The sequence below is a fragment of the Arachis duranensis genome, chromosome 6 (assembly GCF_000817695.3).
Source record: "Arachis duranensis cultivar V14167 chromosome 6, aradu.V14167.gnm2.J7QH, whole genome shotgun sequence".
Taxonomy (NCBI): Eukaryota; Viridiplantae; Streptophyta; class Magnoliopsida; order Fabales; family Fabaceae; genus Arachis; species Arachis duranensis.
Genome location: NC_029777.3, coordinates 6,148,506 through 6,161,844, shown reverse-complemented (window position 1 = coordinate 6,161,844; position 13,339 = coordinate 6,148,506). Strand labels below are relative to the sequence as shown.

The 13,339-nt window shown below is 32.7% G+C and overlaps 1 protein-coding gene across 1 annotated transcript; it reads left to right on the top strand.

Moving 5' to 3' along the window:
* The first annotated feature begins 2,971 nt into the window (after positions 1-2,971).
* On the top strand, positions 2,972-6,670 carry LOC107492256 (uncharacterized). The gene is made up of 6 exons (XM_052263418.1): positions 2,972-3,390; positions 3,695-3,768; positions 4,502-4,651; positions 4,866-5,154; positions 5,557-5,790; positions 5,928-6,670. The coding sequence occupies exons 1-6, from the start codon at positions 3,235-3,237 to the stop codon at positions 6,297-6,299; spliced, it is 1,275 nt and encodes a 424-aa protein (XP_052119378.1). The 5' UTR covers positions 2,972-3,234; the 3' UTR covers positions 6,300-6,670.
* Positions 6,671-13,339: the final 6,669 nt, after the last annotated feature.

Below are 13,339 nucleotides of genomic sequence, written 5' to 3'. Positions count from 1 at the left end.
AGACAAAATGGTCTCTGACAATTCTAACAGGGGACAAAATGATCCATGACCCCTTTGTTCGAAAACGACATTGTTCTTCTCTGATTTTCATCATATTTTGCATAACCCTAACATTTGTACTCTCCTTCTTCACTTTCATAGTCTTCTTTTCCATCTTTTGCGTCCTCCTTTTCAGCTTCAAGATCAAGCAATGGTGTAACTGTCGTCGCACCTATCTCAACATGTCATGGACCACATACTTCCTAAATCTCTGTGATTACCCACCTCCTCCACACTTCACCCACCAGAAGCATCCACTTCCACGTCCTCGATAACAGCATCACCTCAAACCCCGACAACGTCCACCACATCCTCAAGATCAAGTTCCACAATTACCCTAAGGGCACGCCTTTCTCCACTCTCCAGCAAGCAATGTAGATTATTGGACATTAGGACGTCATGAGAAGATTCTCCTTCAACATCATATGCAAATTCTCATTTGAAAAGGACCCTAAGTGCTTCATTCCTTATTTTCTGGAGTCCAAGTCAGCAGACAGTTTTGACCCTGTATTCAAGCTATTAGTACAACGAGTAATGTTCTCGTTGCCGCTCATATGGAAACTGAAGCGATTACTGAACATAGGTTCGGATAAGAAGTCGAATGAAGCGATCGGAGTGGTGGATAATGTGATCATGGAGATGATAGGGCAGAGGAGGAGGGAGACGGCGACGACGACAGGTCTTAACAAATCATACTTGCTGTCTAGATTCATGGGATTCATCGAAGACGACAAGTACTTGAGAGAGTTATTAGTTTCTTGAGTATGAATTGAGTGAGAATCTTGAGTATAAATTGATTGAGAATAAATTGAGGATTTTTCTTCTTGTGAACATTAAAGTTGTAGAGTGTGCATTGTGCAACTTGAAGTTACAGTGTTAGACTGTTAGTGTTATGCGAGATATGATGAAAATTATGAGAAAACAATGTCGTTTTCGAACAGAGGAGGTCAAAGACTATTTTGTTCCCTGTTAGAGTTGTCAGGGACTATTTTGTCCTCCATTAGAATTGACGAAGTAAAGGACCTAGTGTTTGGTGGAGAGACAGAGACGGAAAGACTGAGACTGAGAGACAGAGACTAAGAGATAGAAATTGAAATAAATCTCAATATTTTGTTTGGTGCAAAGTGAGAGACAGAAATTGAAATAAGAATGAAATTCTAATTTAAATTGTACAAAGGATAAAATTGGAATTAATTAGTTGAAATGGGGGTAGTTTAAGTATAAAATGTTATTAAAGTTTCAGTCTCCATCTCCAAAATTTTTTATCCCATATGTCCCCACTTTTTGGAAATACTGAAATACTGAAATTTTGGGGACAGATACAGAAATTTTAGTAACAGTCTCTGAATTAACAAACATGATACTGAGTCTCAAGCTCTCAGTCTCTGTCTCAATACCTCAAAACAAACGCTATCTAAGTGACTGACGAAATTAATTGTTAGGAATAATCGAGTAATTAATTTTAGTTAGGAACTAAAATGTCTAGTTTAAATTTTTTTTATGACCAAAATGAATAAATACTCTAAATAATATTAAAAAAAATAAGTTGAATATAGTATATACGCTCTTGCAACAAGGTGGGGTGATACGGGATTGTGGATTTTGGGATGGGTTAGAGTGGATTTGGAATTTTTATTAGAGCCAATTAAGCTGTCAACGGATCGGGAGGATAATATTGTGTGGGAGTTTGATAAGAAGGGTGTATTTTCTACTAGTTCTTTCTCACAGATAATCCAATCAAAAACTTTGACGGATGAGATCACAAGTTATAGTTTCACTAGTGCGATTTGGAGAAGCGTGGTGCCTCCGATAGTGGAGCTATTTGGATGGTTTGTGCTAGTTGGTAGGGTTAATACCAAGGAGCTGTTGAGCAGGTTGGGTGTTCTTCCCAATAGTGATAATGTTTGTGTTTTGTGTAAAAAGAAAATAGAATTTGTGCAGCATTTGTTTTTCCTATGTGAGGTTACATGGCAGATATGGTGCACTTGGTTGAGGTATTTTCGTACAGATTGAATTGTTCCTGGTACCATGAAAGGGCTATTTGAAAGTTGGATTGGAATGCACACTAGAAACAAAAAACAGAGGAAGTGGCTGATTGATTTTTTTGCAGTAATCTGGAACGTCTGATGAGAGCGAAACGATAAGATATTCAACAATAAAGAAGCAGGTGTTGAGGAAATATAAAGCAGGACGGTTTTGAGTTACCAAGATTGGACCTCCAATGATTTTTATGGGTGTTGATAGTAATACTGGAGATACCAATAGTACGGATAATACTTGTGTAGACAGATTTCTTTTATTTTTGTGTTATTTATGTTCCACTTTATTGTGTTAGTTTCTTTTCTTTCAAAAAAAAAAAGTATATAGGCTCTTGTATTGTTCAAGGAGAGGCCCATGAAAGGATTGATGGCTCAAGTATTGTTCAAGGAGAGGCCCATGAAAGGATTGATGGCTCAATTTTTTGAGCTTTCAATCAATAATTTACAAATATAGTTAGTTTAGAGGTAATAACTAACAAATCACCATCATTTTGGTTTCGGGGCAAATCATTTTGTTTGAGAGTTGTTACAATATCTACCATTCAGTTAAATGTTACACTAACAAGTTGTTTGCAGGAGAAAATCTGTAGTGCTCTCTATAATCTCATCTCTAACAAATTAAAAAAATTACAGGTACTTATCCAACAGATTAACACCACCATGGTCGTGGGAGTTATTATAGATAATGCTTATCAAATTATCAAAATTCATGCATTTTCCTAATAATAGTAGTGAAGTAATCCCCTCTTGGTTTTGTTTCTCCTATTTCTCGTGAAACGTACGCGCTTGGGCGTGTTGGAAATTTGGAATAATAAGCATGCTAGCGCGTTTCGGTATAATAGGTCCGAACCTAAAGCAAAAGCAGAGATAACTGATAACTTAATTACATTAATTATACCAATATTAATTCATTAATTACTTCCATTCTGGATACAGGTGGTTGTGCTTTTCGGCACTGTATTTCCTTTTTCTCTGTTCCTTCTTGGCAAAGCCAACAGCCGCCATTATTGTTCGAGTTTCGACTTGCCACCGCACCATTCACCTTCTTCTCCTATCTGCAATTCTTCCCTCTTCCTCTCAGATCTGCTCCCTTTTCTCCCCTTTCCCTTACACACTAGGGTTTTAGAGTTAAACTTCCATCCCCAATTCTTCATCAATGGGGGTGCTGGTTCCTGCTTTCCTCTACATCACCGCTTTCATATGCACCCTTGGAGCTATCGCTTTGGCTATTATTCATATCTACAGGCATCTCCTCAATTACACTGAGCCTACCTACCAGCGATTCATCGTGCGCATCGTCTTCATGGTCCCTGTGAGTTCTTTCGCTCTTTCTATTCTCGATCCCTATTATCCTGCTTTGTTAATTGCATGAACTAGTTTTTAGTGGATAGAACTAGAATAATTAGAGTTCGCTTATCTACCAGAGTTGACATTATCAAATCAGATGCATATCACGGTACCTTTCAACTTCAGATAAATGGATTTGATTTTTTAACTTCCAGTGTTAAATTGGAAGCAAAAAGGCCATTGACTTAATCTTGAAGTTCCATTGCCAATATTGAACATTTGATTTTTATGATTTGTTTTACACTTTTTAATGTAATTATTCTCCGCAGGTTTATGCGCTGATGTCATTCTTGTCCCTTGTTCTACCTGACAGTTCGATCTATTTTAATTCCATACGGGAAGTGTAAGTTCGTATGCGTTTTTTTCCCCTACTTCTTCTTTTATTCGGTTGTTGCTGATATTAAATCTGATTACATTTTTGTTCATTCCTATTTCATGTTTCACATGCTTTCTCTTCCTTGTCTGCATGTTTTGGGCGATGAGTTTGCAATTACCAGCTTATTTGAATATGAAAACGATATATTTCCGAATTATTTATATTTCTACTCTACTCCATTCCTGACTTAATGAAGACTCAGAAGTAGTTATGTATGGCTTTCTTAGTAGGAGTGTTTGGAAACCCCCTCGAATTTGCTACCCAGAACTCTCTGATACCATAATGAATTAATAACCCTACTTACTATACATGGAGTCTAAATTCATCGGATATCAAATAGTCTGGGTCCTTCAAATAGATTGATTTATCTATTATCTATCTAGCTTAAGTGATTTTACCCTGTTAGCCATTAACTTCTGAAAATTGCTCAACATAAGTAATATTCTTCTGTATAAGATGAGACTGAGGCGGTGTACTGTAGAGGTTTGCTGCAAAAGCAGACGTTCTAACATTTGCAGTCAAAAGAGAGGAAAGGCAATATACCATTTGTTTTTTTCATATGTAGAGCTAACTTTCAGCTATGTGATTTATGTTCACCCAGCATTCTGTTGTCTTCTGTTCTTAAATTATAATGAGATCACAGATATATTTGTATTATCCTGGAGCCATTTGTTAATTTGTATCTTTCCTACTGTTTTAGTTACGAGGCATGGGTCATTTATAATTTCCTATCACTATGTCTGGCTTGGGTTGGTGGTCCTGGAGCAGTTGTAATAAGTTTGAGTGGTCGAGTTCTGAAGCCGTCAGTGTGTCTGATGACTTGCTGCTTTCCTCCTATACCATTGGATGGGTGAGTTTGTGCCTGATTTATAAATTTTTGTTTAAAAGTTTACGTGCCAGAATATATTGATAGTGTGTGTGGTACATATATTGTATGGAAATTTGTTTTTTGAGGGTTTTTGGAAAATAAAAATTTGTGCCAATGAAAAAGACTTGTAACATGCCAGCATGATCTTTATTGCAAAATTATGGTTCTTCTCTCACTTTTGGAACTTCTAGTGCAGGCGTTTCATACGTAAGTGCAAGCAAGGGTGTTTGCAGTTTGTGATTTTGAAGCCCATTTTAGTGGTAGTTACTCTCATACTTTATGCGAAGGGGAAATATAAGGATGGAAATTTCAATCCAAAGCAGTCATACTTGTACCTGACTATTATATATACACTCTCGTATACGATGGCTTTGTATGCTCTTGCCTTATTTTATATGGCCTGTAAGGATCTGCTCCAGCCATTCAATCCAGTTCCAAAGTTCATCATAATAAAATCTGTTGTATTCTTGACTTATTGGACCATGGTAAAGGATGTAAATGTTATGCAAAATAGAAATAATCTTCAATTCTACATAATGCTGTTGAGCAACAATAACTGCACTTTGGTCAAAATTTGAATAGACTGAAATACCCAAAATAACTACTTGATATTATAGTTATTTGGTTATGATTTCTTCTCATTTCCATCCATTAGGCATGAAGTGCCTTGAAAACCACTAGTAATACTCTATAAGGATGCTTTATTTGATTTTCATATGATCAGTACTTTGTTTTGGGCATTTTTTTTTCTGACCTCCCAATACAATTTTTTTCAGTGTTAATTTTGGGTTGAATGCACAGTTTTCTATGTCATGGCTTGTCGTACGTGTGTTTATCATTACAACTATAGATTTTTGAAGCAGTTTATTATGTTGTTTGCTTCCTAGGGTGTCTTATTCTTCCTTGCTGCCAAGTCGGGAATCATCAAGAATGCAGATGAAGCTGCTCTACTTCAAAATTTTATCATTTGTGTTGAGATGCTTGTTGCTGCTGTGGGCCACTTTTATGCATTTCCATACAAAGAATATGCTGGTGCTAACATCGGTGGATCCCGTGGTTTCACAGCTAGTCTTGGGCATGCCGTGAAGTTGAATGACTTTTACCATGATACTGTCCATCAGGTGAGTCTCGCTTTGTATTTATGCATTTCAACATTGTCACCATATGGCATGCATGGGTTCTTGTTGAAATATCCATCCTCCCTTTGCTTTTCATTTATTAGCTGATTTTTTGATACAACACCTTAAACTTGTGGCAGTTTGCACCAACGTATCATGATTATGTGCTGTATAACCACAGTGAAGGTGAAGAGGGAGCACGGAAGTACAGATCACGAACTTTTGTTCCAATGGGCCCAGAAATGGATTCTGTGAGAAAAAATAAGCATATTTACGAAAACAAGTTAGATGACATACAGCTATCGAGTTTTTCTTCTTCTACCAGTAGCACTCCCTCGAATTCTGGTCCCGTTTCTGATGCTCGTAGTTCTGAGGCAACAAATTCTTCCTTGCTTGTGGATATATCCAGTTCTGCATCTGTACCGTATGATTTGACGGTTATTGACTTGGATGTATCCACTTTCCCTGAAAATGTACCTGCTGCTGATAAAGTTGGTACTCAGGAAAAATGAGGAACATTAGAATCTAGGTTGGTGGGAAAAACATTTTGCTAGAGAGATGAAACTGGGAGGGGCATCTAACGTTCTTTCTGTTCTTGAGAGAACTATGATTCAAGTATGGTTGCTTAAATTCCGGGGAGGGATTTAAGCAGATCCTGTGCGAGCAATTGTGTCTATATACCTTATAAGTCCTTAATCAGCCCCACTTCCAAACCCAAGAAAATTGTCCTTGGTGATGAACCTTGGTCTTACTGTAATTGTATTTAATGGTTGTGTGCCGTGTCTTGGTGCACATTGTAGATACAGAAGAGAGCTTATTGACATACATCAAACATGGTACACATTCAATTTGAATTAGAATTGATTGATTCTTTTCTCACACGCATACTAATTCCTGTTGGGTTTGTAAAGTTCCATTGCTGTAGTTTTCTATGTACTTATGTTTGATCATTTATAGATATTAGGCTGCATTTATTTACAAGAAAAGGACATTGAGATATGGACATAGAAATACAAAATTGTGTTTGTAGGTGAAACATGAATAAAAACATTGTGTTTTGAAATATTAAATTAGTGTATTTTGTGTCATTCTTGTCAAAAGGAGATATTAGGAATAGATATAACTTGTTCATTTTTGTTCAATTTTTTTTATTATCACTATCAAGTTTTTATAATTATATTTTCTATCATCCTATTTTTTATTCTAAATTTTGTATTAAAAAAGAATAAATTGGATTTTTCATTTTTTGTATTATTTTATATTCAGTTTATTATCAAATAAAATACAAAAATATTAATTTTTATATTTTTACTTTTTGTGTTTTGTATTTAGTATTTTGTTTTATTCTATTTTCAAAGTCAAAATATATTTTTATTGATGACGAAGTTGAGACAATAACTTAAAATAGTGCAGCATTCCTGTTATCTAGGCTCTAATCCTAAAATGTTAGTGTTGCAATTTGTTCATGTATGATTTGTTAAGGGCTTTTTACAGTGTTAATGTGGAAAAAGGAGCTATTAAGACGGGAAAATTTAATTTCACAAATTAGAATAGTGTCTAAACATAAGGCCAAGAGTAGCGATCGATGTGGTAGTTATAGTACCTACACATTGACCTAGCAATATAAAAGTGACACATGCCACTTGGCTTAGTAGTTTTTGTAATTGGTATTGTTGAATTTCACTTGATTATATTGAGGCTTAATTAATTGTGATTACTCCAGAGTTTTACCACAAGGATAAAATGGTCCTTTCAACTAAAAATAAAGGATACGAGTGGTGATTAATGTGAGGGAAAAGACTTATACCAAAAAAATAAAAAAAGATATATGAGGGAAAAGACTTATGCAGTATGATTATTGTTATACATGTGCTCTAATTTCTGAACTTTGCATTTGTGAATATTCTGGTTTTTTGGCTCTGTTGAGAATAGACATAGAAATAGGGAAGAAGAGAGAAGTTGAAGATGACTAATAAATTTTGATCTATTTTGTATTGTCAATCAAGTTTTTTTTTTCTTTTTACATGTGGGCTTTAGTATGTGAGTTGTCAAATTTGTTCAAAATAAAAAAAACATGGATAATAACCAAGTTGGGTTGGTCTAGTGGTTAGCTCACTAGTCCGCTTAAACAAGTGTCGGGGGTTCGAATCCCGCCTTGTGCATGCCGCGACGGATTATTCAGTTAGTCATTAATATTTAAAAATATGAAATAAAGTATATTATTAGATTATTATACTAAAGAAATTAAATTAAAAAAATTAAATTAATAAATAAATGATAATCAAAAACAATAAATTCTAATAATTTCTTAATATTTCTCTAATCAATATTAAAATAATTGGCTAAAGTATCGGCCTTTTTATCCATGTGTCATCTTTTTTAAAATTTAATACCAAAATATTATTCTTTTGAAATTTAATAAAACTATAATAACCGCTTATTAAATATATGCTAATTTTCTTCTAGATGTTATACATGTATTGAAGCCTGAATTAAAGCAAAGCCATGAACTACATTTGAGTGACGGAAGAAAATAAAGTGTTCAAAATTTAGAAGAAATTGCAAAATACATGGCCACGTAAGTGTTTAAGCTTGCAATTAATGTGTAGGAATGTATGCATATTAGTTTGAGTTGGTTGCACCTATCCAAGTGATTGGCAAGAAACTAAGTGAGCTCAAATCGCTTATCTAACTCTCATATTGCGTGCTGGTAGTAGTAGTACTGTAGTAGCATTCAAAACAACGCTTCCATTGCAAGCAAATACATCAGTTCAAAACTTTAATTCTTTGAACACGTACACAACGAAGCTACCTCCGCCCCATTTGCTTATGTTGCTTGAATTGCTCGTATTTCCAATTCACAAAACCAATCATAACACGTCCATCTTCATCAATGTCAAACTCGTTTTGTTTTGTTTTATTTGTATAATAATATAAGTAATGTACATCATCCATCACTCGGATTTCGTTAAATACTAATTAAACCGCTGTTGTCACTTGTGTGCAAAGATTGGTGCTACAATTTAATTTATTGGAACACGCCAAGGGTTGTGCTTGTGCCTTAAGACTTACAAAACTACATAACAGTCATTTTCGTGCAAGCAGTAGAATTTTAACATTGAAAAATGCTAATCTACTCTAAATCCTAAATTATGAACTGTCAATTTCAAGTTCCAAATCATAACATCTAAATTCTGAACAAAATCTACTGGGATTTGGGAAGCACAAAAGACACGTGATGAAAGGGATTTATCCAACAATCCACGTGGTAAAGTGTTAACCAATATTTAAGACAGACACCCTATAAAAAAGTTTTTGTTTCTATGTTAGCCTGTGTGGCGGCGCACCAAAAGCAAGCAAGCAAAGCGAAGCAACAACAACAACAACAAACACAAATTAAGGTTCGTGGAATTTCCACATAGTACACACCCCCTTTCTCTCTTTTTCTTTGATATAAATGGCACTCACTTTGAGAACATGAATTAAGTCACATAACATTTTTATTTTTCAGAGCCATGAACATGAAGCATAGTGATGAGAGGCATATGAATAATGTGATGATGTTTAGGACGGAATCTTTTGGCCATTACAACACTTACCCTGATGAACAGAGAGAGAAGAGGCAACTTTACCTGAGAAGCTACCAATTCTGCCGCAAGAAGAGCCTGAGTGATAGAATCAAAGGGTCTTTGGTGCGTGTCAAGAAGGTGGTGTGCCTCAGGCTTAGGTCTGCTAAGAAGTTTAGGAAGTTGATTCTCTCAAGAATCAGAATCAAATGCGGTTTCTATTATCGTAGGAAGAGATCCTCTCGTCTTCTCAATAATTTTCACCACACCCGAAGCACCACCACTGTTCATGATTCTTCATCATCTTCCTGTTTGTGGTAGCTATTTATTCATCATCATCATCATCACAAACTTCATTCTACTATGCCACCTGTTTAACTATTATTTCATCACTTTTCTTGTTAGATTCTATCTATCACTCCTTAGCTATATTGTACAAATTTTTATTATTAATCTTACAATGAGGCTACGATATATCCCTTGATACTGTTTTGCTGGTTTTCGTTTTCTGTTCATTTAACTTGAGTCTTGTCTTCTTCAACTGTTCTTTTGCTATTTCTGTTTTTGATCCTTGTTTCTTGTAGTTCCATGAAGGAAAAAATTGTCTGTGTTAAACAGTTTTTAGTTAATTACTTATATAATTAATTTTAGAGAAAATTCCACTCCTCTCCCCTGTGAGATGCTAAAATGACACTCCCCACCCTTCTATTTTATAAATGTACATTTCCCTCCCTTCTAACTTTTAAAAAATTTCATTTTTAATCCATTTTAAACTTTTTGTGTTAACTAATGTTAACTTTATCCATTTTTTAAGAAAAAAAATTATTTTTTAAAAAAATATTCATTAGATAAGATTATTTTTCAATATCAATAAATATTAATTGTTATACATATTACCAGTGGTAAGATTTTTTTATTTAATATTAAAAAAATTAATAGTAAATATAAAAATAATTGTTAACAACAATTTTAGTAAAATCACAATTTAATAATTAAAAATTATTGAAAAATAGGTATCTTAGAAAAAAATAATTTAATTATTAATTTTTTTGAAAATATTTCGTTAAAAATACAATTTAATTAATAAAAGAATAATTTATTAAAGGATATTTTGGTAAACAAAATTTAATGATAAAAAATAAAATTTTTGTTAATGGATATTTTTTCAAAAAATAATTTATTTTTTTTCATAAAAAATGGATAAAGTTAACATTATTAACAAAAAAAAATTAAAATGGATTAAAGATGAGGTTTTTTAAAAGTTAGAAGGGAGGAAAATGTACATTTATAAAATAAAGGGGAGGGAAGTAACATTTTAGCATCCCGCAGGGGAGGGGAGTGACATTTTCTCTTAATTTTATAAATAATAATACGAGGGAACTAATATTATTACAATCAATTTCAGCCAACACTATAATAAGTTGTTAAATAAGTTCAATAAAAAACATACTAAAGATGAGTTTTTTGTTGAGTTTAGATATCAGATACTTTTTCTAATTGAATTTTGAATAATGTTCTTATTTTTAAGTATTTTGGATATTTTTTTTATGTTAAACAATAGTTGTACAATGTTGTCTTTCAAAATTTTGTCTTGTACAATTTTAAAATGTATGAGGAAGGATAAAATTGATGAAAGAAATGAATAAATTTTGACAATTTTTAAAGTATTTTGCTATTTTTGAGAGATTTTTTTATAGGTACATGTATTTTCTAACCATATATATAACTTTTTGGTTGTTTTAATGTCACTTTTGTTTAAAATAATGTTATATTTTGGTATGACTATGTTATGATAATTATGATGACTATACAACTGTTGTTAAAATCATAATTATATTTATTTTAAATAATATTTGTATTTAATAATAAAAATAATACTTTAATTTTAACAATAGTTTTTAAAACACTATAACCACATGGTGTAATCAACCCAAATAACATAGGAATAGCAACAATTAGAAACTGAGAATGTTGATCAAAATCCCAGAAAGTATGCAAAATTTTAGGCCTTATTTACTGCAAGCTTTGTGATTTGTGGGGACCCTTTTTGCTTTTGCTTTTGCAACACTAAAAAGTTTGAATTCAACAAGTTCTTCATGTGCCTCAAAGTTTGATGATTTTCTTTTTGAGTAATAAATGGGAATGGGGACTCTTTTTTCTACTTGTCACCCTATAATATAATGCCTGCTTCTGCCATTAAAATTGTCAGAATCACCTACCATTTCTCTCTTTCCTTTTTCTAACTCAGTTTAATTTATTCATTGTCATTGAAAATTTACACCAGCAACAATAAAGTTCCACCAGAAACCATTGGCAATTAAATTTTCAACGGCCTAATTTATCAACCGTAGTAAGATTAATTAAATGCTACCAACAAATTATTAGATTTCTACTACATGTTTTTTTTTTCCACCATGGAGATAGAAGTCACGTGAAAGTTTTCTAGAACAAAAGATAAAATTTTGACTTTTGTTTAACCTTTGGGCTCTGGCTTAAATTTATTGCATTATAGAATTTGAAGGTATACTTCAAAAAATTAATTTGATTAATTGATTATTATTACTATGTCAAAAGAAAAAAGAGAATGGATACGGTCAACAACACTTGAACATATGCTTATATTTTTGGGTGATCTAAAATCATATACTCTGACTTATCCGTGGTGTAAGAACATCGATGAATTCATTCTTTTTTTAAAGAATTAACAATCATGATAATATTATATAAAAACTCTTGATTAGTGTTTAGGAAAGAGGAATACTGTTCTACTTCTACTATTATCTCAACGAAACAAAAATAATAGTGAGTTAAATGTCAACGGCTTTTGCAATTTGCATAGAGTCACCAACGGTCACATACATGCAATTAATTTCAGAGATTCTAGCTGATCTTCAAGCTCGTTTACTAATAATTAATAAATAACGGGTAAAATGCCAATGTCACATGTGCTAAGGCCCAGTTTTGATAAATAATTTAATTAATTTTTTTTTAAAAAATAATTTAAATAATAAATATTTATATTAAAAGTAATTTATAAATAAATAATTTAATATTTAATTTTTTAGTTCTAAAAATATTTATTTTAAAAAAATTGTGATAAAAAAATTTTTATTATGAAAAAATTATTTTTTAACTTCTCTATAAACACTTAAATAATTTTTTAAAAAGTTACAATTTAGTTTTTAAAATTGTACTAGACATTAATACTACTACTTTTCATAAGTTAAAAGCTCAAAAAAGTAACTTTTAAAACTTTCCAAATGGCCTTAATAGGTAGGGGTGGAAACAGGTCAGACCAGACTAGGCTTTGCTCTTAACAAACCTGGTCTGTCATGTAGTTAATTGGCTTGAGCCTGGCCTGCAGCTTGCTATAAACTCTTTATAAAATATTAGGTCTAGCCTGTTATTCAGCCTAGCATGGCCTGAAGCCTATTAAAAGACTTGATATTTTTTTACAAAAATAAAAATATTATTTAAAACGTTATTTTTTAATAAAAATATTTACATGTAATATGTCATATTTAATATTTATAATAAAATATAATAAATTTAAAATATCTCATAATTTTGTTAATAATAAAAAATTATTTATATATTAATTATGTTTTAGCAGGTCTAAATAGGCCTGACAGGCCAATAAGACTAATCAGTGAGTCTAGACTTAACCTATTAACATATTAAGGCTTTTCAAAGAGTATGGTGCCTCTTTTATAACAGGTGAGGTCAAGCCAAGCTCTTCAGCCTGGCCTTTTTCCACCTCTACTAATAGGAATGAACCAACTTGGGATGATTGAATAATCACTTCACTCGTCCGCTTAACCAAGTGTTATAAATTTAAATCCCATCTTGTGCATACAACAATTCATTGGCCAGCGACAAAACTTTTAAATAGAGATCAGATTTAGGGTTGTCAAATGGGCCAGTTCGGCCTATTTAGGTCTGGCCTGTTTAAGCCCGCGGGACGTGGGTTAAATGAGTTGACCCGT